At 41.6% G+C, this 25,929-nt stretch overlaps 1 protein-coding gene across 2 annotated transcripts in view; it reads right to left on the minus strand.

The window, feature by feature from the left end:
- LOC146834961 (enoyl-CoA hydratase domain-containing protein 2, mitochondrial-like) overlaps positions 1-25,929 on the minus strand; it is a 205,802-nt gene that overhangs the window by 101,150 nt on the left and 78,723 nt on the right. For both annotated transcript variants that reach the window (XM_085602606.1, XM_085602605.1), the window contains exons 2-4: positions 15,307-15,374; positions 13,065-13,152; positions 5,370-5,456 (exon numbers count right to left, since the gene is read on the minus strand). In XM_085602606.1, the coding sequence (XP_085458732.1) occupies positions 5,370-5,456; positions 13,065-13,152; positions 15,307-15,374 (243 nt within the window). The remainder of the gene's footprint in view (positions 1-5,369; positions 5,457-13,064; positions 13,153-15,306; positions 15,375-25,929) is intronic.

A 25,929-nucleotide genomic window follows, 5' to 3' on the forward strand; every position in this document is an offset into this window, starting at 1 on the left:
CCCACATTGGCTCCCACCATTCAAGTGTTCCATAATAATAATAATATGAATGAAAGACCAATCATACTTATTTCCTTCTTTGGTTTAAATGTATGAGATATGTTTATCGCAAAAGGTTTGTGTTGGAGGGAGCTTTATTAAGGGTCAAGAGGGCAGGGGGCTGAGCACAGAGCTCTTGGAGCCTTCACGGAGTGATCGAGGGAGTGAGTTAGGGACAAAAGGGGCACCTTAATTTGAGCCGGGGTGTCTGGGAACGCTCGCTCTAAAAATTAAGGAAACAGACATGTGAGCCATGGAAACTGATACTGAGAGTTTTAGCAGTTTAATTAAGAAGGTGCAACTTCAAAAACTGCAAGACAAAGGCATAAAAATACAAAATACAGAATCCAGATAGTCACATGGATAAGATGGCATTTCTGTATTAAAACTATTGTACTGCCTGAGAGAGAGAAAGACTAAACCTCAAAGACACATTTATAAATGCATTATGAAAAACGTAAGTTAAATCAAGGAAGATGTTCTCAGAATGCAAAACACACTTGATCTATAATACTGAGAATACTCGCGTACGTACCTAAAACCTAAAAGAAAGCAGCTTTGTAAATGTAATACAAGTATGAAGTGCTCAATAAGAAAACACCACTTTAGGGACAAAATAGCATAGCAAAATAGCATACATAGCATATACAGCAAATATATTGGCAAGTTAAATTGTATCTTAAAAACAAAAAACAAGAGCTCTTGGGAAGTACCCACACCCGCCTGCCATCTACTAACAGACGGGTGGGGTAGTCCAAAGATGTCTCTGTGGTCTCCCTTCTTATACAAATCAAATCAAATCAGCTTTATTCGGTAAGTTGGTTACAGACCATAAAAGCAAGTACAATGTTACATTTCAACAATTATACAATAAAGATCATATGAGTTAAAAACAAACAGAATTTTAAAAGGCTCTAATGAGAGCAAACATTTAAAATATGTGCAAAGTAGTGACCTTATAAGGTGTAAAGAAACAAAGATCATTTATGATTGTGTATTTATAAGATAATAGGATATACATAAATAGCCAGAAACACAAGAATTCATTAAATAGTATCGCTATAGTTTAAGGAATCATGAATAATAAAGTTTATGAATCTTTGAAATAGGAGGAAAAGATAACCCCCCAACTGCAAAACTAGGATGCTTTGGGGGATATACCCAAAACAATGTTTGGTATCTTATGATTACAATACTCCATCTTGAAATCTATAGTTGTAATAAGTCTTCTTTGCACAGTTTTGAAGAGGGACAAGAAAACCTTGTAGAAGAATATTAGCAATAACATACAATTTGATAAAAAATAATTCCATATAAAAAATTATCATCAATACAGTTTAGAAATATATTCTGGCATTTAACCTCAGATAACCAGCTGTACATCCTCAAAGATTTTTCCTGTGATAAAAGATACATTTAAGAAAAGTACTAACAGATAGGCAGACAAATTCAGAATCCAGGAATTGCAGCCATAACATGGCTGGGCGACACTTCTTGAAACCTAACCGTTTCAGTACGGGGACTAACCAAAGTTTGCGATGTGGGGTATAATATTTGCAAAACAGAATAGTATGCATTGTAGATTGCTCTGCTGTTTCATCGCATGGGCACACCGGCAAAAATTTCTCCCACGTATTTTTAGAATGAAAGGCTACCATCCTATGGAAGATGTTTAGCCTAAATCTGGTCAATAGGAATCGCTCAAACTGTGACTGAACATACGTCAGGTATGGTTCAATCTCCAAAGTTGTCATCTCTAGCATGGAGTGGCGAACCAAAGGTTTCTGGACCTCTGCGCACATACGTGATTCTTCGACGTGGGACAGTGCCCTTATTTTTAATTCCTTCTTAGGTATCTCAGAAATAAGTTCTGGTGCCAGATAGTATTTACCCAATCCTAGGTCTGTTAGAAAATGTTTTATGTGCATCAGCCACTCAATCTTCCCCACGTGGTCCAATGACATGCAATCTACCAGTAACTTCTTTGTGAAGGTATTTTTAGTCGAAGTCCAAACGCGATACCACAATAGGAGTGGTTCAATTTTTGCAAGGTCCTCGATGTGAGAGATACCCAATTCAGAATGGGAAGCGAAGGTGGAGACTCGTTTTGGAACCGCCAGAATAAATCTCAAAAAGTTATTTTCTGCCACCTGAAGGGAGCCAGTATTTTTATGACCCCAAAGGCCTGCTCCGTACAGTGCTGTTGAAATGGAACTTCACTTTGTAAATTCGAAGAAGCTCTACAGGTGGTCTCTTGCCCAATTTTTGTGAGAATTTTATTAGGGCAGCATTTGCCCTAAGAAGGTGGTGTTTACGGGCCTCTATGGCTGGTTTCCAATTTAGCTTCGCGTCCATCATTACTCCAAGATATGGGTATTGGTCCGTTAGTTCTAGCCTTTCCTTATCTAAATAGATACTGTTCCCCCTTTTTCTGCCCTTCCCCGCCACCATGACGAACGTTTTTTTTATGTTTATTCGAAGATCTAATTTGGCCATGAAACTTGCGTACCGTTCCGTTGCTTTTTGTAATTCTAGAGGGGTACGTGCAAGTATCACGGCGTCATCCGCATATAAGAGTGCTGGTATAAAGCGTTCTCCAACTCGTGGGAGGTCCTGAGCCCCCTCTAACATCTCCATCTCAAGACCATTAGTGTAGAACGAGAAGAGGAAGGGGGCCAGGACACAACCCTGCCTTACACCACGCTCTACAGCGAATGAATTCGAGAGTTCTCCCCGGACTCCAAATCGTACCCTGGCAGAGGCCTTCATGTATAATTCACGGAGAAAAGATAACAAGGTCTGGTCCACGCCCATTTTACTAAGAACTATCCATAACTTTGAGTGAGAAACACAATCAAAAGCCGCGGACAGGTCAACATAAACCATATACAATCTACCCCGCTTTGCAGAGACATATTTCCCCATAATTAGGGATAAATTTAGGGCCTGCTCTATTGTCCCAAAGCCCTCCCTGAAACCAAACTGGATATCAGAGAGGACCCCGTCATCGTCCACCCACTCCTGGAGTCGCTGGAGAACCACTCTGCCCAGTACCTTCCCCAGAGAGTCCAGGAGTGAGATTGGACGATAGCAGGAGACATCCTCCCTGTCTCCCTTCTTAAAAACAGGGACCATAATTGATTGTGTCCAGGATTTAATTAGGCCACACTTCATTACTGTGTCAAATACCCTTTTTAGGATGGGAGTCCACAGTTCTAGATTAGATTTAAAAAAATCCACTGGCACGCCATCCGGGCCAGGGGCTTTCCCACTTTTGCTTGCTTTGACTGCATTGGTAATTTCAGTTAGTGTAATATCTATTGAAATTGGAAAGGAGTTGGGCTGGGTACTACAAACATTGTCTTCTATGGATTCCACTTCTGGAGTTTTGGCAAAGATTTTTGAGAAGTGGTTTACCCACGTTGGGCCATCAATTGCCACATCTATCATTGGATGATTGCTATTATCTTGCAAGAATGGCGCCATGAGCAGTTTCCAGAAGGCATCAGTATTTCTAGTCTTGTACTCTTTAAGGCGGTTAGAAGTGCCTACGGTATCGGTATCGTCATCTCATGCCATGTCTACCTCGTGACTTACGGTATGGTTCTAATATTTTACCATACATGGGGACGCCCTTTCCAGTAACTGAGGTACGTGAGCTACGTGAAAGTTCATATCTCAGGCAATGCGCTTGCCGTAAATTGGATGGGCAAGTAGATTGTAAAGGGATTCGGCCTCAGCTTGACACATCTGCGGTGGCAACTTCCCTAAAAGTATGTACCAGCCCAGGATTCAGTCTGCTGTATTGTCGTGAGAACAGGGGGATGTTGAACCTTGAGACAGTGAACTTCGCACACGAGTAGGGTTGGGGCTCTTAGTTTGGAGCAGGAGGCCTCACAGAGAGAGGGGCTGGATATGATTGGGATCAGACCTGCCTTTAGCCTGTTATACAGGAAAATGGCAGAACTATGGCCAATTTAACAAAGAGGCCTACATATTGAACAGAAGGGCCTACACAGGGGTTTTATGCTGGCTGAGTGGTAAGGATGTCCCAGGGTATTTGTTATATAGAAACACAGGACCCTCTGGTCAATTTAACACGGCCTACAAATTAGGCTGGCAGGGCAAGGACAAGGGTCTCATCCTTCAGGTGTGGACAGAACGGGCCTGGGGCACGCTATGATACAAAATCGACCGTCTCTCATTTGGCAGAGGAGCACTATACAAGGGCAAAAACAAACCAAGTCAACGAGTAAAAGGGGACTTAGGTGGTTATTGGAGTGTTATTGCGTTGTGATGTGTTGTGGTTTAAAGAGGTTCTTCTTCAAGTCTTTCCCCAAATGAAGCAGCATTGGGTTGGTCCTGATTGACACAGGTATGTTGTTTCAGATCCTGGGTAAATGGAAAAGGCCCGATACCTTGTTTTTTTCCTTTTTTACATATCTTGGTCTCCAGTCTCATAGTGTTCTGTCCATGGGTGTGGAGATGGTCAGCTTGTCCGCCAGATAGGCAGGAGTGCATTAACGGCTCCATTTTTTTAAACTATACTCTCATTTATTTACTTGGACATAAAAACAAAGGGAGATCAGAGTTATGCAATTCAAATAAAGTGTCTATTGTTTTACTTTTCACAAACGCCAGTGGTTATGGGCTAAAGGGATTGGGATGTCTGGCACCCAAGGAAGAAATTGAGTGCTATGTAATACTGGACTTTAATTCATTAATCACTTTTTTTGTGTCGCAATGAATAACAAGTTACAGTGCTTACAAAAATTCCTTATGATGGGTAGGAAAAGCGTTCACAATTTTTCAGACTATTTTAATTATGTAACGAGTTGGTTTATAATGTGTTTAGGAAAGGAGATTTACTCACAGTAAAACTAAATGTTTTTTCTGTTTATAATCTTTAGATTCAGCACGATGGCTAAGCGAGTTAAGCGCTGGTGTGATTTGAAGGTCTTGAGTTTGAAACCTTACAAAGCCTATGCAGACATTCATCCTACCAGCATAAATAATTTGGGTATCATTAAATTGAATAGCAGCAACTCTGCAACTTACAGCTCTTAGAAATTAAAAAACTGCACAAACAAAGCGAATTATTGTTCCTATATTTGGGTCTTGTGGCTCCCATGGCCTACTCATAAAGTAGGTTTCAACTTGAAAGATGGACCCTTCAAAAACAAAAACAACTTAGCAAGTTAAGCAGCAGCGCTATGAGGAGGAACAGCACATAGGAAACATTATTATAAATCACACTGAGGGTATCTAGATGGGGATTTGCATCCGAAATCCCCATTTGTGCCCTGCACATTTAGAGTTACAGAACTCACCAATCTCATTCATCAACTTCCTGAGCCTCTGAACAAAATGTCCCACTTCTTCATTGCTCATCCGTGCCCGTTCTTTTAAATCAGCACCTAATAAAAGAAAAAAAGAAATCTTTTACATAATTTGTATAAAATGATGATTTATTTGTGATTTATTTGATCTCCTCTCTCTTCCTGGACACATGTAGTACTCCTCCCTATATATCAGAGAAGGAAAACCAAAGGGCCCTAGTCAGAAGGCAGGTGTTGTTCATAGAGTGGTAATCCTGCAGTGCACTCTCTTACGCACCCTGACAGGCCTTGGCGAGTCGGCTCAAAACTGCGAAGTCATTAGGAACAGTTGGAGAATATTCATATACAATTAGTACAGGCAGAAAGGACGGTGCCCCGTTTACACTTTTACTATCAGGGAGTTGGAAGTTTCGGTGCATTTTCACAGATGCATGCAAGGGTATGATTAAACAAGCATTTGCATTGCAATAGGTCGAGCATTCATGAATGTTTGAGCAATTGGCGTTGCAAATGTGATTTTTTTTTTAAATATACTAGCAGTAGCATAAGTAATAAATACAAATGTATGAAGCAATAAAAGGTAAAATAATATAAAATTAATGTTCATTGTGAGGATGACTGCATAATAGGGAGGCATGCTGCATTTGTGTTGTTGCAGGTGGGCACGGAGTGTTGTGCAGGCATGCTGCTGGTGGTGTGGTTAAATGCAGCGGGGGCGTTGGGCTAATTACTGGCATGGAGAGGGTTGAGGGGGGGGGGTTAAAGATGCCAGTGTATGTGCTATAAACAGAATGGGCTTCAAATTAGCGCCCAGATATGCTGGACATGAACGGGCAGCATGGCAGTATGCCTGAAGTGCGGGTGCCACAGTGGGAAGTAGCCGGTGCAATCATGCCCAGTGCGCATGCGCGTCAATAGACATTGGCAGCAGGTTATATTGTCTGAGGCCCACATTTGCTTCGTATTGTAGGAGGGCTTAGATAACATAGGAGCATGCTGTATTGATCATGTTTCTGCGAGTGAAAGGGGTGTGTTTAGTTTGCCATTGTGGACAGAAAACCAGGGCTATACAGGCACCATTAATTAGAAACGCATAATGCAAGAAATATAAATAAATACAACTATAATCCCCAATGTATTGCTTGTAAAATGTCGATTTAAATGTTCCTATAGTCCCATATTAAGTCTGGTTCAAAAAGCAGTAAAAAAAATACTACCTTGCCCACATGTATATCGCAAAATGTATTTGTTTTAAAAGTTCAGCAAAAAGACAAATGTAAGAATTTAATAAAACGCAAAATCATCCCAACCGTTGTCAGTTTAACATACTCTGTAAATAGTTTTAAAAAAGTGAAAACATTTGCTGCAGGTGGTAAACAGCACAATTCTGTGAGTTAACATCTGAAGGGGACATTTACCACCTCAGCAGATTTACAACCATTTACATCTTTTGTTTAGAGCTGGCGCCAAGATGGAGACAGACGTAAGACAACATGGAAGAAGACAAACAGCCTTTGGTTCCAGCTTTGATAAATCAAGCAAGACATCCCCATAGCAGTAAAGATACATACGGCGTTTACAACCTGTATATGTGCAGTGTTTAGGCAGGAACACACAGTTAATTAGTGCACTTCACAGGATTTAAAGCTGCCAAAAAACAAAGATGAAATGATTTGCCCGAAGTCACTACAGCTTTAGCTAACGCCCAGACTTAAAGGTGGTTCCCCAGCTTTAAGGCTGACACCTTTGACCGTGGCCGTTACCACACCCTAATCCCACACTCTAATATTAAACAATAAAGAATGATTCCAACGGTGCATCGCTGCAGTGGGCTTGTATAACTTCATGTTATTATGTTTTTATATATACTGTATCAGTATTATAAGCTTACATTAGGTTTCTGTTGCCGTGTTTTTTTTTTTTTTTAACATGAATATAATTGCAGGCTGCTGTTGAAACATAACCACGCTGTATTATAGTGTAAAAAAGAAATGTACCCATAAAGAAACCAATGCATCGGCGGAATAGGGGATTGTTTATATTAATTTAGCTGGCTGCATAGAAAGGAGGCTTGCTGCATTAGTATTCTTGCCGCGTGGAAACGGTGTGTTGGGGAAGCTTGCAACTGGTGTTGGGTTTACCGGGAGTGGCAAGGTTATTATTGTGGAGTTTTCCTTAGAACTTATCTTGGCCATGGAGAGATGCAGCGAGTTCATTATGCTCGTTCTTGCATGGAGGGCTGGGTATAAGGAAGGCATGCCGCACTCATGGGGTTGCAGCGTGGGAAGAAGTGGGTTTTGTTTGCTGGTGTGAAAAGAGAACCCAAAGAGGCACTAGTAAGAAGCAGTGCAGAAAGCAAGACATATTAGTAAATAAAAATATAAACCGATTATACGATATATAATAAAAATATAAAACTTAAATGCTGTGTATTTTGTTTGAAAAATCCACAAATATGGAAATATAAAAAACTAATACAGCATATAATAATATGTTTACAAGACCTAACTGCACACGTTCGTGGCTTAGTGGAGTAATGCTTCGACTGTATGGGCCTGTGTTTGACCTTATGGTCACAGGTTCAAATCCAGTCATGTTAACTAAGCCTTTTATCCTTATAAAGTAGATAAAATTAGGCGTTCAAATATCAACCGTTTGAAAAAACCTGTTATCCTTCAAAGGTCGATACAATAACTACTGTTCGTTAATAATAAATATGCTTTATTTGGCTTACTATGGTCACAAATAAATATACCTTTTATAAATAACAATCATATAAACAGTGCTACTACAATTTGGAATTTAATTTATGGTTTAAATTGCCGATATTTTAGAATTGCAAAGGGTAATATTTGTGCTTTAAAGTGCGGATAGCTACATAACAGAAAAGCATGCTGCATTACTATCGATGCAACATGGGAACGGACTGTTGCAGAGGCATGATGCTGCTGTTGTGTTTGCCCGGAGGAGCAAAGGTGACAGTTCAACGATTTTTAATGACGCTGTCTGTACAATACAAAACCCAGAGCACATAAGCCCATACAATGCTGTGCTCTGAGAGATAAAATGCTAAGTCTGATACTGGGCTAATAATAAAAATATATACATTACACCATTTATTAAATTATTCTGCTTAAAATGTTGTACAATCACAAAGCTAGGGGAACTAGTAAATATTAAACTAGCACTAGGACGATAGAACTCTGCAGCTCAAAAAAACAAACATACTCAAAACAAAACAAAAGTTACGTGTACTACAGTGAACAGATATAAATCGTTATATTCCTTATAGCACAAAATACTAAAGCTATGTCATTTTAAAGAAACATACAGTAAAATAGATTCAAAATAAAGGTGGTAATATTCCACCAGCAGCATAATCGCTGGATTCAACAATTACTGGCCATTGTTTGTATTCCTTATTACAGCAGGCACATTTAAAATAAAATAAACATCCGGTGATAGTTTCAAATAAAAGCAGGATAAAAACAAATTCCACTAGCAGTTTAACCTCTGGGTTCAAACATGGTCCTTTGTTCTGCAAATAACATCCGCACGGAGGAGGGTTTGGGGCCTGGCAATGTCATGGATATACCTGTGTGCGTTAATGTTGTAGCTACATAAAAGCACTGAAACAGTTAGCGCACAGCGCGCTCTCGTCCCTGCTCGTCCCGGAGTCAATGCTCCATGGGAGTTCACTTCTATGGAAAGCTAGGGCATAAAACACTAAACAGCCATTAGGACACTGGCATTTTCAAAGGACAGACACTAAAGCCAATTGTATGCAAAGGAGGAGTCGGATTACACAAACTAAATATAACAGATCGCCTACAGCGCAAGCGCTGTTTAGGCTCGACCTAAAAAAGTGTACTCCTATAGTACTACTTGCTATACTCATAAATGCTTTTGTGAATCAGCACCAAGTTTATAGGTTGGAGCTTTCAACCCCAGAGAATAGCTGGTAGCTACTAGGAAGAGAGAGATACGAAGTAGGAGCCCCACAATCATAAGCCCTGGAAGTAGAGTGCTGGTGCTGTGAGTTCCCTGTAGGGCAATCTGTAGTTTTTCCCCTATGTTAGCCTAACTGCACTCGTAGTAGACCGCTTTTGCTTTCCGCATGTTATTGAGTAATACGCTTGTTTGGGTGCCACACTTACTTTTTAAATAGGCTGCACATGTTTCGTTATTTAGCTTTTCTGCTGTGATTCAGTCTCAACATTTCGTGCAAGGCCAAACAATATTGTGCCCTGTTTTTCTCTGTGGTTGGACACTAACATCTAGATATAATAGAGAAATCCAGCTGCTGGTTTCAAAACAGATAATTCTTATGATATAAGCAGAGACGTGTTGTATAAACAGAGAGGAGCAAGGTTTGCAGAGAAAAGGTCCTTAGATGAAAGAGCTGTAAGTCTGAAATGTAGACCAACTCATTATGACCGTAAGGTATGAGGGCGGCACTAATCCCAGAGATCTCGAACATATCACTGTGCTCCCAAAGTGAGGGAGGGCTTAGGCAGATTTGTCATTCGCTATGACAGGCCTTTTCATTGTGTGCAGTTTATTAATCTTGCTAATTGCATTGTTCACTTGTATATGTTTTCTAATTGCAGCACAGCTGCTTCATGATAGAACACAATAGTTTCAATAAATATTGTGAGCTTTCTTCCGGTCTCATTTCTGTTTATTGTGGACACTATTGTGGACACGTATGGGTGCGAGAAAGGTTTCCGCGATTCCTGAGAGGATTCAGAGTGTTGTGTTCTGGGATGCCAACTTACCTGTCACTCTGGAAGGTAAGGAGGGCAGGTAAAGCACTATGTGTTAGTCTGGATTTGGACCCATAGGTACTGAGATGGGATGGTGACTAAGTCCTTACATTCTGATGTTCCGTGATCCCAGGCATAGTTCCATTTCTAAGCAGAATCCCTGCAACACTCGGGGTGCGGAAGTAACTCCAAAATAAACAGGCGGGAGTTCGGAGGGTGAATGAGCAATAAAGATGCCTTTGACTTTTGTTTTTATTTTGTCACATTTGCTATGTGTTCAAAGACAGAGGTCAGACATGCTGCTAATTCTATGAGCATGAAGCACATTTTTTTGTAATTCGGAAGTACAATAAAAAAAAGGTTTTAATAGGATTAAGACCAATCAAGGCACTTTAATTGGTGATGTGCAAATGAAAAATATTTGCTGAAACCGGAGTCCCACATAATATCGTTTGTGCACTATATTGTTTTATCAGTAAAATTGCCTGTCAGTGCAAATTCTGTTGCTATTTCAAAGGAAATGAGCGGTCTGTAAATGACAGTGTGGTATTACATCATTCTTTACTAATATATTTGTGCTTTAAAATGCACCACTGGCTACATATCACACCCTTACCACTCTCTTGCTGTATTGGTGTGGCTCATTTGCTATGCTTGTTGTTTGTGGGGCACTTGGATTTTTCACAATCCCTTGACTTCAGTGATCTAACATTGATGGCAGCACCCCCACTCTGAAAATTGTTTCAGCGCCACTGCCCTCAATAGGGCTTTTAGCTTTATAGGGGAACATGCAAGGAGGAATGATCTACTTCGGGGCTTTTTCTCAATGTAGTTCCTCGCAGGCTGCTGTTACACTATTGAAGAGCCTTCAAAAGGCAGCAACCAGTACACACCCCTTCTGCTGAGAGGACAGTCACCACCTCATCCTGCTGGCAGCACCGGAACCTACTGACCCAGAGTTTATCAACCTGTCTACAGCAAATGTCCAAATATATTGGAAAGGCACTCAGCCCATTTTGGGAGCTCCAGGAGATTAGGAAAAAGGAAAGAGCTATGGAAACCCATGGTCGAGCACTATTTGATCAGGTGGATTGGCCATCATCCCATGGGTCAGCAGTAGAACTCTTGGCCCAGTTTCCACTGTTTCAGTGATTTTCATTAATGAGCCAAAGTTAGTTGGGTACAGGTTTGCTCCTTCACACATTTTCTGCACGTTTCACTCCAGACCGCAGTGTGTTGGTGGTACTTCGGGTATCCCGGAGCGGGAGGCTCCACAGGAAGCCATTGATGTAAAGAATGGTTCGAACATCAAGAGTGATCACTGCTCTCTTGCGTTCCTACTCACTGCAGTGAGTTTTTCTGTTGTATTTGCCCACTGAACCCATGATCTTGAGCAAATCTCTATCTCAAAGACAAGTGACCTCATTCTGAGGGCCACTCTAACTTCACAATTGAGTGCAAATTGATTTGAAATCACAACTTGTGTACAGATTGTGCCCTGTCTGGAAGGTCCTGCATGCACCATACCCTCCTGGTAGGACTTGTGCATTTCACGGAATACCGGTTATAAACCGTCCCTGCACATTTTTCCCTCACCACTCAAGGTAACCAACAGTATACTGCATGCTTGGTGTATTGATCTTGATATGTTCACAGCGCTTAGAATGAGGCCAAAGGCAGTAGTGCCATCTCCAGTACCACTGTAGGGGCAGAGAGGATTCACCTCATCACTGGAGTAATCATCCTGTGAGCCAAAAGATCTTTCACAAACTGTTCCACCTCTCAACCTCCCCAAGCCCTGCATTACCATCTGTTCCAGAGTGCCCTTTGTGAATGGGCTTGGGACTATATCAATAAATTGTGTACAAAGAAGTAATCTCAGTTAAGTACACTACAGTGTGCACAGTTGTATTTATTTGTCTAACCCCGTTTTACCCCACTATGTAAAGTAAAAAATGGTTTACGTTTTAATAAGACGAGTGTTTATTTGCAGGAACTGTGTTTATAGTATTACCCTGCAGTGTTGTTCAATTTACTTGGTTTACAGATCACCTACTCGATGTTCTCATGAGTCCCCTCGCTCTGAGTGTAACTTGTAGCTATCTGGTGAGGACAGTGCTTAATTTGTGCTGGTGTTTTCCCGGTACTCAGCACCAGCACTTAATTTTAAATGGTGCACTTTTTTATGACAGTCATCCACATGGTGGCCCTGTCTGCCCATTTCAGCAGAGCACGTTAGTTCAGAAATTCAAAATGCACTAAAAATTATTAATAGCAGCGCATCCATCTCCTAGATACTGGCAACTTGAAGCACTGGAAGGGGCAGTGAGTGGTGCAAGCTGCAGTCCCATCCTAAGCGATACCCTGGGCCCTGGCACGTATTATTTTTGTTTGAAATTAAACACCTACCCCACTCAAAGCCCCCATTTGTTGGAACCAATATTCGCAAATTCCCATGGAGGTATCTTTGTTCAACACATCTACTTCCAAACCCCGATCTTAGGAAATATGGTCCTCTCTGGATCTGCAAATCCCAGAGTTAACTGCACCCCAGGAGTTTCGTGTCACTTGAGAGGTTGATATATTCATTCAACTTGAAAAAAGTAATGGAGAAAGGCAAGCTAAAAATCAGGGGTTTTCTGTCGCACTCCCACAGGCCTTGTAAAATCTCTCACAGACAGAGCTGGCCCCTAACCATCTCTTTCAGAAAATCCCAAAATGTGCTGTTGAAAAAATGGCTTTCCCACAACATCTACACCTCTGTCTCATGGGTGTGGCCGTCCATAGACAGGCAATTTATGTGTTTTTTGCTGTGCAGAAGTGTTCAAATGTAATGTGCCATTCAATGAAATGTATAGAACAGCATTACCTCAGGTTCTTACTAAATAAATACTTAAATAAAACACGTTTTGCTACTCACCTGAACAGAAGACCCCTTTAATTTCACTTTTTACAATCAGCACTCTGACGCGGGGGTCTTGTCGCAGGCTCTCCACAGCTTCAAAAAACTAAGACAAAAGAGATTTGATTTTAATCATGATCACCCAAAGTGGCCAAATGCAAATCCTCTAGGTTAGTCCCCAATGTCAGGTTCACCCAATAGATTATTTTACAGCTATATTTGCAGAAACAGAAATTGCACTGATGTTTACATTATAAATGAATAGGGTTTTTTGAATAGGGGTACATTAAAGGAGGGGTCACGGCATGTGCGTTCATTAGGTGCAATGTGGGAGGAGGCGAAGCTCATACACTTCAATGTTTCTTGGCGCTAGCAGCAGGGGAAATAGTAGAAAAGCAGAAGACAATTATTAGGAGATTAAGAACTACATGTATCAGGCTGTTTTCCAGTCGCAAAAGGGCCGATTAGCAGAAAATCGTAATTAGGTAAATCGCTATTCCTAATATTGATACCTCTGGCCCTAAGTGAGTACTCAGATTGTTTCCTAAAGCGGATGCGAGAGGTTGGGGTCTTCTGACACCTAAGCACACTATTCCAGGGTCAAGGTGCGAGAATGGAGTAGCACATCCCAGCAAATGGGTTTTCAATCATGGGGTACAATAAGGAGGGTGGAGTAGATGAGCGGATTCATCATTAAGGCGCGTGTTTGGAAGCTGCAGTCAGAATGGATCAATGAGTGTGCGACAGAGATGAAAAGGTGAGAGTGAGGAAGAATGAACATATGTGTGAGGTGGGCGGATTGGCAAGTAGATAAAAATGGAGATAATGGATTATTGGAAGACGGTAAGGAAGGATGTGCCATAAATAAGACTGGGAAAAAGTATCAGTAAATGATGAAAGAGTGAGGATGGATGAATGTTGGTTGAAGATGGATGGGAGTGTGAGGACTGATGAAGGCACACAAGTCCTCACACTCCCATTCATGAGGGAATGGGTGAAGGTGCAGATAGATGATAAATTGGAAGTCACAATAAATGAATGAATGAGTGAATGGGATGGATGATGAGAGAACACAAGGATAGATGAGTGAACAACTCTTTATCTCCATTACCTACTAGAACGTATGTCGAGCCTACTGCCACAAATGTGCAGCCATAAAATGAGTATCTTTCAGTCAATTAAAGAGCAACACATATTAGTCAAAGAGATACAAAGGCACAATAATTTAGCTGGTAAAAGGTAATCCTTTCTTAGTACTGGTTTTACAAGGGTCCAGCATAAATGTGGTCGCGTTCGAAATAGTTAAACATTAAAAAATAAGAAATTATCTTTGTTGTTTATTTTATCAATATTCTTTGTATTTTATCTATCCCAGGTGGGTGCCCAATAAGGTACTGTTGGCAAAGTTCAATTGGGCTCCTCAAGAAGCATCTTCTCAGCAAGTCGCTGGAATGGGCGACCACTAAAAGAGAGACACATGCTAATCACCATGACCACTACGGAGATTAGGTTTTCTCAAACTAGTTAGAAAGGGATCCTAGTCAGCAGTAAGCATGATGTGGACGCCTGTCTGTACCAGAAGGACCAACTATAACACAACTCAATTTGTGATGTTATAATATAGATTGCAAAGGGCACTGTCCTGGAGACCCTATGTAAACACTTCAATCCCTTTTCTATTGAACCTAGTGTTTAATTTACTTCAATGATTCAAATGTTCACTCTTTTTCTAAAATACAATGACTGCATGCCAAATTACACATATTGAAGAAGGGAAACATCATTTACCACACAGTCTGAAACACGCAGTGTCTTTACAACGCGGGCACTACAACGAGTGCAACGTTATCACACTTTCCTTTAGCACACAAGTCATTACAACAACTTGCTTTAGGAAACGCGGTGTTGGATTTAAAGTCCAACCCCTTCCCTACTGATACAGAGACTGGAGTTCAAAGAGTAAATGATACTATTCCAAAGTCCAGCGCGCACTAAAGCGAGTCGTTGTAACGACTTGTGTGCTAAAGGAACACATGGTAACAACACACTCGTTGTTCAGACTGCATTGTTAAGGCATGCGTAGTTCTGTCATACAACCGTTTAAGAACGCCAGCAGGAAATTTGTGCTTTTGTTATGAAGACTAGTCAATACAGATCACGTGCAGGGCCAGCAAAGGACAACTAATCTGTTCTTGTAAACAAATAAACAATAAATGGCAGTGGAAGACACCAGTTAAGTAACAATTAATGTAACACTTACCTCGTTAATAAATATTTTCCCTAGTGCATTTTTGGCAGATGCTCGGTGCATTAGAAGTTCGGCTATTCCTGCAAACAAAGAAAGTAAAAAGGTAAATGCTCGGCTCACCATCAGATGGGACTTTACATCATTCATTACAAAACTATGTATTGTCCATCACAGACGGGAGCCTTGGGCCTGCTCCTTCAACAGAGAGCTCCTGGACAGTCGAGGCGGTATGGTCAGGCCATTCACAAGATGGCCGTCTTGTGCCTTTTCCCCTTAACTGAAGGAACAATTTGATTTTAATTCAAGTAGCAGGGTACCTTTATTAAAATTTAATTTTCACCTCAAATCAAACAGTCACTGAAATCTACTTTCTGCAAATTAGTACTTACACCATAGCCATCTCTAGACATTTTCAGGTAACCTCACTCCACGAGGAGAATATACGCTATTCATCGAATCCAATGCAGTTTACAGTAGAACCTTCTGATACTTCACACAAGCTTCATCTGGAATGCAATACACTGCCTGTAACACATCTGCGTTTTCTTCATATTCACACTAGATCTTTTGTCTTTTTCTGTATTTTACTTTTGCAGTTTTTAAAATTTTCTTTAACACTGTGCACTTTTCCCCGGTAAACAGCAGTAACGTGCACTCCTCCTTTAAACATTGTTCAACTGGCGCACCCCTGATTGACATATTTAACTTGTCTATATGTCCCTAGTATATGAAGTAGGAAATACTCCCAGGTCCTAGAAGTTAAATGCCTCCTGTGGACCGCAGTACCCATCATGCCATCCATAGGGTTGGCGTGCAAAACATAGCTTCAGGCCTACCATGCGTAACCGGAGTACAGCAGCCTATAAACCCGCTTTCAAACCTGTCAAAATTACCCTTCTTGGCAGACAGCTTTGCCTACTTTTAAATATGAACAAGCTGCAGCAACAACAAAATGATAGGTGGAATGCTTGAATTAATCTCTGCCACTGGCAATTGCTGGGAACCGCATCCCAGTCCATCGTTTCTCATGCACTATGCTACTCCAGACAAAGGCCCGCCTTATGCAATCAGTACCAACCCTGCTCCTCATGGGAACAGTCTGTCCTGAACTACCAGGCGATGCCCCTTTCACAAGGGACCACAAACAACCCCAGACCAGTTTGAGCTGGACTGTTCTTATTGGACAGAGGAATGTATGACGATACATAGCATGCCATTACTACGCATGCTTTTAGTGCGATGTTTTTACATCGCAAACGGCATTAGTACGCATAATATTACTACGCTTACCATAACTTCGTAAAAGCATGAATAATATAACAAATATATTTTAATGCGCAGACCATTACTTCGCATTCCACTACTATGTGTACATGCTCCTACACTACACATACATCACGACACTACACTGAAACCTTTAACACTACACACCACTACTCTTCCCTAAAGCCTAACTCACTACTCCCAGCACAACTCCCTTCTACACTACAAAAACACAACACTACCCTGAACCCTAATATGCTACTCCCAGCACGACCCCACACACTACATATACACCAAAACACTACCCTAAACTATAATACTCTACCCCAGTATGACCCCCACGAGCCCCACTCCTGTCCCTACATTCCCACACTACCCAGCACGACCCACCTACACTACCCTTAACCCTAAAACACTAACCTACACTACACATACACCACAACACTACCCTAAACCCTACACTCAAACCTTAAACACTACACACACCCCTTAACACTATCCTCAACCCTTAAACTGTACCCCCAGCACGACCCCCTACTCTACAAAAACACACTACATCCCCCTTACCTCACTCTCCTCGTGGTTCCTCTCTCCTCCTGGGACCTTCCTCACGTCGTCTCCGAGGGGCGGTGCTCGTCGTTGTGAGGAAACAGCCTCAGTTCCCTTACAACGACATGGATCGTTTTCTTTTCAAGCATACCATTACAACGCATGCGTAGTAACAACGCTTGTGATGTAACAACTTGCGTACTAATGGTACGCGTTGTAACATCGCAAGCGTAGTAACGCTTGCGAAGTAATGGTATGCGCAGTAGCAGCCGCGCACTAAAGGCTGTTTACCGGAACAGAGTCAAGGCTGATTTGCTTGTGGCTGGATTTATTCTGAGGTGGCATTGAGGGTAAAAAAGAATAGACTGGAATGCAAGCCAAAGTAATTACCAGTGGCTCAGATTAATTTAAGCATCCCACTCATCACTTTTTGTTAACTTCAGTGCGACGCCCTAAGTGCTACGGTTATACAACGCAATGGGTCCCGTGTTTACTTTAATACTGGAACCAAGCTGGACTCAGCTGTAAAGCTGATTTGCACATCACTGGGTCTAATCTGAGGTGGCATTTTGTGCCAAAAAATTATGGACCGGGATGAGGCTACAATAATTAGCAGTGGGCGAGATTAATTCAAACATCCCACCATTACTTTTTTGTTTGTTTAAATATTAATAAATCAGCTCTATGTACACCTTGCTGCCCACAAGATAGGCTGCCCGATACTTAAAAGTGTAACACGTGCAAAATTGATGCTGGCATGTTCTTTGAGTGACTAGCCCTCAAAATCTATTTTCACTGGCAGAGTTGTGGCTGGATCCTAGAAAATTTTAAATACAGATTATAAACTTTAATCTGTAACTTTGACAGGAAATGGCTAAAATGATCAATTTAGGACTGTTGCTTCATGTTTATTAAAAGTCCAATTCGTTAGTGAAGTAGGATTTTTAATAAATACGTAGAAAATTTAACTGTGAGGAAGCTTTCTCTGTCTGAAACTCCAGCGGGTTAATTTGAATTAGCCTGCCAGCAGCTGCCCAGCAAGTGTTTGACCTTACATAGGAGTGAAAACTGCCCCCGAGTAGAACAATGGCTTAGGCCTGGTGACAGAATAAACTGGATGCAGAGCATGTGATCTCTATCAGCCCAGGAAAGACAGTTGGAGGGACCCCAGGAACTTCCTTAACTAGAAAGGGACAGAGGTGAGGCCTGCCAATCACAGTATAGTGTAAGTAGAGACCTAAAGAGGGGAAAACCTTTGCCCTCAAGGTCCACGCTAGCCACGCTGACTCCTAACCCAGTGAGAGGGAAGCTACCCCAGAACTGGCTTGTAGTGAACACAGGGGAGGGGACTGCTAATTTCCTTGATCACCGGAAACAAGAGCTCTGTACAAGGGAGAGTGGAAATCTTAGTAGTCGGGCAAACAGGAACTACTGGAAAAGAGGGAAGGATTACCCCCGGGAACATTTACTCCATTGGTTATGGAGGAGCCAGAAGTCAACCTAACCCATTTGCTGGTGCCAACCATAAACATCGCATTCTGGGGAACCCTCCTCAGAACACTTTCTGTACCTGCTGACGAACAGAAGAGAACTGGACAATGCTGTCTGTGACCTCTGAGAAGCCCTGGAGAACCTGTTCCCTCTTGTGACCAGAACAAAGGAGTGGACTGCAAGGGTCCGTGGGCTACCTATGGTGTGGCTACAGGCACACAAGAAGCTGCAAGAAGCCTTTTTCTTGAAGTGACTAGTACCAACTGGACCACACTGGATCTTGCTGGTCATCTCTGTTGGAGTGAGTCGTGGCCCCCAAGTGCTGTCTTAGGTCCTTGGAGTTTCAGAAGTGACCACAAAGAGTTGAACCAGAAAACCTGAAAAGTTGGAACTCAGAAAATGTTGGGATTTCAAGGACCTCTACAGCTGACCAACCAAGATCTTGTGGCAAGGATGTCCACTTTCATTGCACTATCCTCTGACAAGATTCAGGGAGCTTCACTAGAGGATTTTGAGCTCCATAAAAAGAAGATGAAGTTAAAAGGTATTTTTCCTTAAAACTTTAAAAATTCATATCTCTGGCTCTCCTTGCCGTTTTTTTGTCACTTTGGCGTTATTTTGTTTATTAAATTTACTCCATTTTTATAATTAAGATTTTTCATTGTGATAACTGATGTAGTACTTCATTAATACTTTACATAGTGCCTTAAGTTAAGCCGGGTTGTTCTGTGACATAGCTAACAGGGGGTGGAGCTCAGGTTATTTTATAACTTCGGGGCATTGACCAGGACAAGTTAGTGTCATTATTCCTTGAGGTGGGTGACTGTCCACCCAAAATAATAATCCCATTTCTTATATTGCCATTCTGCAACAGGTCAAGACATGTGACCAGGTGGATTACTAACAAACTCTGACTTGACAAACAATCCAAAGGAAGATCAATACTTGGTGTCGAAAATTCCTTGAGGACTCCCAAATTATTAACGATAGAAGCAAACAAGTTCATTTTACAACCAAGAAACGGCCCTGAAAATGTACTTCAGGTTTTACTTCTGTACGTCTATCAAGCTTCTACAAACACAGCATAGACTTCTCCCAAAATTATACAACAAAATAGCCAACTTCTTCCTATCAAAAATTGATTACTAGAAACAGCACCACAAGATCAACAATACCACCCTTTACACTACCGCCATTGTTTATGTTCATGGAATTTGTAAAGCGTATGGCTACCCAAGGGCTTCCCAGCGCTACCGAGAGGAGCATACAGTTGGTGCGGCACAACCAGGTTTTGAGGTTTTTTTCTGAAACACCGTTTATTTTTGACCCGTCTTACTTCTGCAGACATTGAGTTCCAGAGTTTTGGGACCTGGTGTGAGAAGGACAAGCCGAACACCCCCCCCCCCCCCCCCCCCCCATCTTGATTTCTGATGTGGACCTGAGGAGCCTGTTGGGGACGTATAGGGTGACGAAGGATTGTAACATGGCCGGGTCTCTCCTCTGCAAAGGGCCTTGAATTTAACCCTGGATTGAATGGGTAGCCAGTGCAGCTTTTTCAGCGAGGATCTCACTGTCTCGTGTCTGGGGATCTTCAGGAGCATTCTAGCTGCAGCGTTTTGGACCACGTGCAGCCTGCCTGTCACATATTTAGGAGTGCCCAGGTACAGGGAGTTGCCGTAATCCAGCCGCGAGACCACCAGGGCCTGGCCACAGTCTTTCTAGCTTTTTCTGGGATTAGATCCATGATTTTACCGATCATGTGTAGCATACCGAAACAGGTTGCCAATGATTTTTTGGCTTGTGTTTCCATGGAGAGATTTTGGTCTAGCCAGATACCCATCTGCCAGGCCAGCTGGTCCCGGCCTGCGGACCAGGGCCACTGCCCAGGAACATTAGCTCTGTTTTGTCGCCATTCAATTTTAAGCTAAGTTAGCCATCCATTTTCCTTTTTTTCCCCAGCATGGTACAAGCTTGCAGATGGTTCGAGTTCAACTCTTCTGACACAGAGACCACCAGCTGAGTGTCATCAGCATAGGAGACAATCGACAGGCCAAATTTCTGTACAATGTATGCTGGAGGGCTCAGAAAAATGTTGAACAGGGTCGGTCTTAGTGACTAACCCTGAGGTACTCTGTAGGGAGCCATGAAGATATCTGAGAGGATGCATGATTCCAAACACTGGAATGATATATCCCTGAGGAAATTGATTGGCGTTTTCCTTCACCCCTATCTCTTTGAGGATAAGAATTAAAATATTGTGGTCCACGGTATCAAAAGCCGCGTTTAGGTCCAAGAGCAGAATTGTGGCGGCTCTGCCTTGGTTGAGTATAATTTTTAGTTTCTCGGTGAACACTAGCAGGGCTGACTCAGTACTGTGTTCCAGGCGAAACCCCATCTGAGTCTGGTGCAGGATGTCATTTTTCTCCAGGAACTGGGAGATGGTGCTATTAACGTGTTATTAACGTTCACCTCAAGAACAACAGTATACTCTACCAGTCACACTTCTAAGCTCTTACGCAAATGACAGAGATCAAACACCCTTTACTTGGTAAAAAGCAGGAGTGACTCCAGCCTCTTTAGATCCTACATAGGCCTTACAATATTGTTCATGCACAATCACCCGCAGATCAAAACATAGGCTAATTTGTATGCAAACACGGCCTAGTTCCTGACCATTCAAAGTCACATCCATCATCTGGGTTAAAATCTTCAAAAATATCAATGGATCAGAAAAATACCTGCCAAAAGTGAACACCCAGCGCAAGTCATAGATCTGAAACACTGCTGTTAAACATTTGGAGTTGCTCCCTCCGCAGATTTCTTCAACGTCTGTGTTCTGCTTCACTTAGAATTGCCTGCAGTGTTCAAACTGGTTGACAATGCCGCCACAGCAACATGTAAATAAAGTGGTGGCCTGATGACTCACAATAGTTAGGGACATTCTTTAAAATGCAAATACACCTGCTGCATGCAAGTGACTGCAGCATCCTAACAGTGCACCTCTTGGACACAGCAATGATTTGCAAGAAGATAGCTGTATATGAGGGCACCCACTCTCTCTGGAATCACATGGCTACAACTCAGCAGCAAGTAACAGAGCCCTTTCAGCACAAGCCCCCAATCAGAATCTACACAAGAGGAGATACTTTATCTTGAAATCACACTGGCATGAGCCACAAATCAAGTCAGAGAGCCTTATGTAAATCTGAGGGACAATACACTGATATCACACTATCCTGCCCTGCTCATGCTAACTACGTATATCAAAACAAACAATACTTAATCAGTCAGCCATTAAAAAGCAAATGATGTGCAAAGAAAATATCAAAATAGCGGCACAAGGTTCTTTGAGATCAAATGGTGTAGAGCAAGCACAGTTGAGCATAACACCCTTTGAGTATGGACCGTGAATTCTGAAATCCAATTGCTATGACCCAGTGATAAAATAAACGGAAGAGATATCTATATAGAAGCATAATAATAATAAAGTATTCCGTATATAGTGCTTCCGACTGGACATTTTGCTTTTACATAACAGTGTACAGAAAGGCTCAACTACAGCTCAACACAGGATAATGCATCAAAGGAGCCATCAAGAGTAGCGAAGAGAAACCTCTCTTTACCCGGCCCTGCTGCACCACCAACAGGCATGCGACAATGCTGCTTAGTTTGATGATATCAACAGGGGTTTTGTGATATCATTCACAGGGTAGCCTCTTTAATTTGCCCAAGAAGGACATAAAGTTGTAATCGGTTTCAAATAGCAGACCTATTGGCTAACCAAAGATTTCACATCCTGGACCTGTCTTCTTGTACTTGCTCGTTACAACATAAATTCAGAACACGATACACCATCACTGGTACATAAAATAAGCTACAAAGGATGGGTCACTTTTAATAATAATCTTACACCTCTGACCCAGCAATGATGTGGCACATGTTATAAAAGATTCCGACGCCGAATTAAGTTCTTTAGCTAACAGCACGTTGAATACTTGTGTTTTGGTAGGTGAGTGAAAAGTTAGCGACCTCTCGATTCTACCAACTTTTTGAGGTAAAAAAAAATCCTTGAAAGGTTCCTGATTTTTGTTAAATTTAGAAAACAGGTTTTACAGGGTGGAAAAACAGAGAAACACAATTTTTGTAGGGAAAATATCTTACAAAGAATAGTTTGCAAGGAAAATCTCCCACCAAGAAAAACGTTATTGTACAACATCTTCACCTGAAAACAATGATGTGCAAAGAGGACTGATTTAGCAACTGCAAAATGTGAACTTTGCGCAACTGCAGACAAATCTTAATTTTGCAAACTTCTTTTAAACCTACACTCATGATGAAGCAAGCAAATTTTTTTTTTCTTCAATTGGGAAATTCCCTCCAATCCCCTCCCTTTTCATTATTTAAAAAATACATATTTTCTACTGGGGGAGGAGTGGGTGGATCAAACTCCCCTCCCTTTTTTATAACCTTTCCATCCTTAATCTTTACATACCCTTAAAACCCTAAAAAACACCCTTACCACCCAAAACCCTTACCCAACCTTAAAATTCCTAATAGCGATATCAATTCATAGCATAATTTATGCAGTAGTCTAAGCCTGAAAGGATATTGTTTTGATGTGTGTGTGATTATATATATATATATATATATATATATATATATATATATATATATATATATATATATATATCTCCTACTGGCAGTCGCCAGTAGGTAGATCTAGTTAGGACCTATTTTTCATAGGAAATCGCAACATTCTATTTGGAATAACTTTGGCGCCGATTGATGAATCTTCGCGAAATTTTCAAAACTTTTGGCCAGCTCCGGTCCGCTCCTATCCTGAAAGTTCGTCAGTGATGTCATTTGAGATGTCATCAGTGATGTCACTGACCATGTCATGAATGATGTAATATGTGACATCATCAGCAGTGGATTGCGGGTGCGCGAGATGTAGTTAGTACAACCAACTATATCGGAGGAATTTCAATGGTTTTGTTCGAGTGAAATGTCCAGCTAACTATAACACCCCTAAAACCTATGGTTTTATCAGTGAATTGCTAAGGTTTTTTAAATGCTTAATCCTAACTATATCAGGCCTGAAATCTATGTTTTTTTCAGTGTATATATAGTTATTAAAGATCTGAAAAAGCTATATTTTGCAACCAATCGAGCTCGCCATAGTATAGACAAGCAAAATATCTGTTATAAACAACTTATGAAGAAGCTACAATCCGACAATAACATCATTGTGAGGCAAGCCGACAAGGGTGGGAATGTGGTTCTATGGCCAAGAGAGCTCTATATCGAGGAGGCAACACAGCAATTGGCGGATCTTGCGTGCTATAGAAAAAGCAATATTCATGTTGTTAGAACTTCTTGGAATGAACATGATCATAAACTGTTGGCTTGGAAAAGTGCAGGACTAATAACCAATGATGAATATCGATTTTTAAAAAAAAGAACATCCGATTATTCCTACCCTCTATTTAATACCGAAACTCCATAAACGTAGTGATAAACCACCCGGAAGGCCCATTATTTCTGCCATTGGTAGTATAATGGAGAATACGTCTAAATACGTAGACTTCTTTTTACAAGATTGGGTCAAGGGGTTAGCATCCTACGTTCAGGACACTTCTGATTTCCTACGAAAAATTGAACAAGTAACATGGGGTCCTGGGATGTTTCTAATTACTTTAGATGTAACATCATTATATACTTCTATCAGGCACCTCGATGGCTTGAAAGCTGTGGAACACTACTTGAATTTACGTCCATTGAATTATTCTTTGCACAACAAGATGTTAATGACTATGATACAGGGATGCTTGGAACAAAATTTCTTTCTGGTCAACAATCAGATTTATCAGCAAATCAGAGGAGTTGCGATGGGGGCCTGCTTCTCTCCCAGCTATGCCTGCTTACATATGGGGCTGTGGGAGGAGCAGGTCCTCTGGGGAGAGAACAGAGAAATTATGGATGAACATGTCATTATATATCTACGATACATAGATGATTTATTCTTGATATGGAGAGGCGCAGAGTTGGGTGCCAAAGACTTTGTAGAGTCTTTGAATAACAACTGCTTCAATCTTCAATTTACTTCAACTATTAGCACCATGTCGGTTTGCTTTTTAGATGTGGAGGTTTATATAGATGGAGAGATGTTGGCCACTAAATTATTTAGAAAGCCTACAGCAGGCAATACGATCCTTCACGCATCTAGTCACCATCTATATCACCTAATACGCAGCATCCCTTATGGGGAGATGCTGCGTATTAGGCGGATTTGCAGTACTAACTTGGAATGTGAGGTGGCACAGGAAGCTTGTAGGCAGAGATTTTCGGCTAGGGGCTATGCGAAGAAGGTGATTGATGGGGCCATCAATAGAGTCAAGAACCTATCCAGAAGAGAGGCACTCACCCCCAAATCTAATGTATCAGTGGGCAACCCGACAGACATCACAATGCAACCTAGAATTATTCTGACATTTAACAAACAGCATCAGGAGCTTAGGAAAATCTTCTACCGAAACTGGAACCTGATACAAGGGGATCCAGTTATCGGCAGGATAGTTCCAGTAAAACCCGCATTGACTTTCAGGAAAGCACCGTCAATGAGTAGCTCCTTAGTTAGGAATAGCCCTGAAGTGATAGCCCCTAACACTTGGTTGGCACAATGTAAGGGTTTTAGAAAATGTCCCACGTGTAAGGCATGTCAATTTGGCTGCAACAAGACTCAATATTGCAGCCCATTCAAGCAAAACCCTATTCTAATAAACAAAAGACTGACTTGTAAGACCGAATTTGCGGTCTACGTGCTGGAGTGTCCCTGTGGGCTCAAATATGTTGGAAGTACTAAACTTCCAGCCCACAAGAGGATACTCCAGCACGTAAGAGCAATCAACTGCAAAGATCAGACATACCCAGTCGCTAGGCATTTTGAGCAACAACACGATAGCAATCCCACCTATCTTCAGTATTATGTAATTGATACTATATTCTATCAAGAACGAACAAGGGGGGCGAAATGGGCTTTATGAGTGAGGTCCAGCTAAGTATGCCCTAAAGTGTACAAAAAATAACAAAGCTGTTCCTAAAGGTGGGTGAGACAGACCATGTAATGTTCAAAGAAAGTTTTTGATTTATGGATATTGTAGCCCTCACACAACCATCAGGATGTCGTGAATCACGTACCCCTCAGGATGTATCGTGTCATCATCGGGCTGCTCCTGCGTCGAGTCGGCTGGTGCAATACCCGACGGGCTCTTGTTTAGAGAGCACTCTTGTGGAGATCTTTATATCCAATGAAGCCGCTGGGTGAGGTGGGAG

Source organism: Triturus cristatus, chromosome 4_2 (genome assembly GCF_964204655.1).
Source record: "Triturus cristatus chromosome 4_2, aTriCri1.1, whole genome shotgun sequence".
NCBI classification, from domain to species: Eukaryota; Metazoa; Chordata; class Amphibia; order Caudata; family Salamandridae; genus Triturus; species Triturus cristatus.